Below are 4,000 nucleotides of genomic sequence, written 5' to 3'. Positions count from 1 at the left end.
GGGGAAGTGGAGGGTAACCAAGTTGAAAACAGGAGGGGCTTTTGTCTTTGCAAAAAGCTTCATAAGCTGAGCCATTTTGAAGAAGTGTTTAGAATTTTATTCCCAGGCATGTGTGTTGGTGTATACTTTTAATCCCCACACTCAAGGTGCAAAGGCGGGTGGATCTCTGTGAGTTGGAGACCAGACTGGTCTAACATATCAAGTTCCAGGACAGCCAGGGCTACAAAGTAAGACACTGTCTCAAAAAAATAAGTAAATGCCGGGCAGTGGTGGCACACACCTTTAGTCCCAGCACTTGAGAGGCAGAGGCAGGTGGATTTCTAAGTTTGAGGCTAGCCTGGTCTCCAGAGTGAGTTCCAGGACAGCCAGGGCTATACAAAGAAACCCTGTCTCAAAAAACAAAACAAAACAAAAAATAAGTGAATGAGTCTGAAGAGATGGCCCAGCACTTAAGAGCACTGGCTGCTCTTCCAGAAGACCTGTATTCAATTCCCAGCAACCACCACTCTAGTTCTAAGAGATCTGATGCCTTCTGCTATCCGTGGGCACCAGGCACACACACAGAGAACACAGACATACATGTAGGCAAAACACCTATACACATAAAATAATAGTAATAAAATTAAAGAATTTTATTTCCAGAACACATTATAAACGCTTATCTTCCCTTCAGTTTCTCCTAGTGCTTATCAAGCACGCATGGATGAAGAGACAAAGGAAGAGGATCTCCTGAATAAGTGCATGCAGTCCATGTCCATTCAAGAGCAAGGCTCACCTCACGCCAACCTGACAGTCTAGCCCTCCACACCAGGTTCAGCCATCAGCTAATACCCAGATGCTCAAGAGTTGGGACCATGTATGGGACAGTGCTAGTAGTAACTGGTATGTTATTTTGGTTGTTGAGAAATTTATAATAGCCTTCTTCGTCTAATATATTCCTGTGTTATATCTGTGTAAAGTATGCTTGTTTCTAGCTAGAACAATAAAATTTTACTTGCCACATAAAACTGAATTTTAAATTATCTTTATTTTATGTGCATTGGTGTTTTGCCTGCATGTCTGTGTGTGAAGATCTTGGAACTCATGGAGTTGGAGTTATAGACAGTGTAGGCTGCCATGTGGATGCTGGGAATTGAACCCCAGTCCTGGAAAAGCAGAAAGTGCTCTTACACGCCACTGAGCCATCTCTCCATCCCCCTGAATCTGGCAAATATATTATTTCTTCTTTTAGTTTATAAATGTATAGCTTATAAGTTTATAAATACATGTGTGTGTATGTATGTATAATTGTTGATTATTCCATAAGAGTTTTCTTTTTTTTGTTTTTTGTGTTTGTTTTGAGACAGGGTTTCTCTGTATAGCCCTGGCTGTCTGGGAACTCACTCTGTAGACCAGGCTGGCCTCGAACTCAGAAATCCACCTGCCTCTGCCTCCCAAGTGCTGGGATTAAAGGCGTGTGCCACCACTGCCTGGTCCATAAGGGTTTTCTTGATTGAACTAGAAAACTGAAACAAAGAATAGTATTTGCAGATCTCACCTTGAGAAGCAGATTGAACAATATTGGCTATTAAATATAAATTAAAAACCTATGGATGAGATAGGCATGGTGATACACACCTTTAATCCTAGTGCTTGGGAGGCAAAGACAGACACAGATTTCTGTGGGTTCCAGGCCAGCCTGATCTACACTGTGAATTCAAGTAAGCCAAGTTATAGTGAGAGACTGTCTCAACAACAAATTGTTGGGCTAGAGACATGGCTCAGTGGTTAAGAGCACCTACTGCTCTTCCGAAGGTCCTTAGTTCAATTCCCAGCAACACACTGTCATTCACAACCATCTAAAATGGGATCTGATGCCCTCTTCTGGTGTGTCTGAAGACAACTACAGTGTACTCACATACACAAAAGAAATACATCTTTAAAAAAAATTGTAAAATCCAGACAAACACTCGTGCAACAAGGCTTAAAAATCACTGCTGAGCAGGACAGTGGTAGCCACACCTTTAATCCCAACATTCAGGAGGCAGAGGTTTGTCTGTGTCCAGGAACTTATTCTGTAGACTGGGCTGGAACTCAATAGATCCACCTGCCTCCGCCTCCCTAGTGCTGGGATTAAAGGTACGTGCTACCACTGTCTGTGTTTTCTAATGGTCTCAGGTGACTCCTGTAAAAGGGTTGTTAAACCCCAAAGGGGTCTCAACACACAGCTTCACAACAACTGCTCTAACACATCTGCAGTTGTGCGCCCTTCACTCTAACATCTGCAGTTGTGTGATTTGTCACTCTAGCACATCTGCAGTTGTGTGATTCTTCACTCTAGCACATCTGCAGTTGCATTTGGTTTCTCACTTTTATGTTTTTGTGTTTGTTTTACTTTTTTTGAGACAGGGTCTTCTGTGTAGCTTTGGCTGGCCCAGTAGTGCCAATATACACCAAACCAGCAAAAAATGCTTAAGAGATCCACCCTCCTCTGCCTCTTAAGTGCTGAGATCTCAACTCTATGGTTCTTAAATTAAACACAGGTTTTCAAGAAAGTCTAAATGGAAGGTACACATTTAATACCAGAGAAGAGAAAACATACACACAAAGTCTGGATTCTTTCTCTTCATGCACAAGTTTTGTAATGAAGCCCAAATACCAATTATATTGAAGATATTTACAAGGACAAACTTCCTAACGTGGTCCTGCACTGTGGGATGGGCGTCTTTTTATAGAAACCATACACTGCAAATTAAATATGTTCTTAACAGTTTACAAGACTCTTTAGAGCAACTATGTATGAACAGAGAAGACTTTTTAGTGCAAAATATTATAAAAGTGATGCAACTGTATGCCTCTTAAGTGTTTAATTATTTGATTTGAACAAGGAAATGAGAAAAAATAAGTAGTGGAGACCAGTCTGGCTTTATAACTTTTTATACTCAATTCGTTCTACTTTTACATCATCTCCAATTAGCTGATAAACGTAAGTGACCACAGTAGAAGCCTGGATGTCCATCAGCACAAATGATGGAATGATATTTCTGGAAGAAAAATAAACAATGTCAGTGTACTGGTTGGTTTTGTGTGTCAACTTGACACAGGCTGGAGTTATCACAGAGAAGGGAGCTTCAGTTGGGGAAGTGCCTCCATGAGATCCAGCTGTGGAGCATTTTCTCAATTAGTGATCAAGGGTGTAGGGCCCCTTGTGGGTGGTGCCGTCCCTGGGCTGGAAGTCTTGGGTTCTATAAGAAAGCAGGCTGAGCAAGCCAGAGGAAGAAAGCCAGTAAGAAACATCTCTCCATGGCCTCTGCGTCAGCTCCTGCTTCCAGACCTGCTTGAGTTCCAGTCCTGACTTCCTCTGGTGATCAACAGCAGTGTGGAAGTGTAAGCTGAATAAACCCTTTCCTCCCCAACTTGTTCTTGGGCATGATGTTTGTGCAGGAATAGAAACCCTGACTGAGACAGTCAGTGTTTTATACTAAAGCAATAGCACTTTAAATTTCAACTCAAGGTATTGAACACAGGAGAAATCGGGTTGTTACCTGCACAATAAAAAGAACAGTAGCTGGGTAGTGGTGGTGCATGCCTTTGATCCCAGCACCTGGGAGGCAGAGGCAGGTGGATCTCTGTGAGTTCAAGGCCAACCTGGTCTACATAATGAGTTCTAGGACAGACAGGCAGAGCTACATAGAGAAACCCTGCCTCCAAAAAAAAAAGTTTGTTGATAAGGACTTAATTACCTTTACCTATTTAGTGTGTTATTTGAGACAAGATCTCATTATATAGCCCCAGCAGGCATTGAACACAAAGAAATCTGCCTGCTTCTACCTCTGGAACACTGGGATTGAATCTGTATACCACGACACCAGCTCTTATTTAAACATGTTTCTCTTTATGAAACATCGCCTGCGTAATTACTACCTTTCTAAACTCTGAGTGCCGTGTTGTGCACTTACGTTTCCAAGGCATTGTAGGCCCCAGTGGCAGAACCTGGGTTAATGTAGAATTTATTTTCATG

General features: G+C 42.0%; 1 protein-coding gene and 1 long non-coding RNA gene across 2 annotated transcripts in view; one reads left to right on the top strand and one right to left on the bottom strand.

The window, feature by feature from the left end:
- LOC116104638 (protein FAM216A-like) overlaps nucleotides 1–1,007 on the top strand; it is a 7,966-nt gene extending 6,959 nt beyond the window's left edge. The window contains exon 7 of the mRNA XM_031391142.1: nucleotides 674–1,007. Within this exon, the coding sequence (XP_031247002.1) occupies nucleotides 674–798 (125 nt within the window). The 3' untranslated portion in view covers nucleotides 799–1,007. The remainder of the gene's footprint in view (nucleotides 1–673) is intronic.
- Nucleotides 1,008–2,900: 1,893 nt separating this feature from the next.
- LOC116068361 lies at nucleotides 2,901–4,000 on the bottom strand. The gene is made up of 2 exons (XR_004109555.1): nucleotides 3,939–4,000; nucleotides 2,901–3,023 (listed from the first exon to the last, which is right to left on the bottom strand). It is a non-coding gene; the product is annotated as an uncharacterized LOC116068361 (long non-coding RNA).

The sequence above is a fragment of the Mastomys coucha genome, unplaced genomic scaffold, assembly GCF_008632895.1.
Source record: "Mastomys coucha isolate ucsf_1 unplaced genomic scaffold, UCSF_Mcou_1 pScaffold22, whole genome shotgun sequence".
In the NCBI taxonomy this organism is placed as follows: Eukaryota; Metazoa; Chordata; class Mammalia; order Rodentia; family Muridae; genus Mastomys; species Mastomys coucha.
This window is presented reverse-complemented; position numbering and strand designations above follow the sequence as displayed.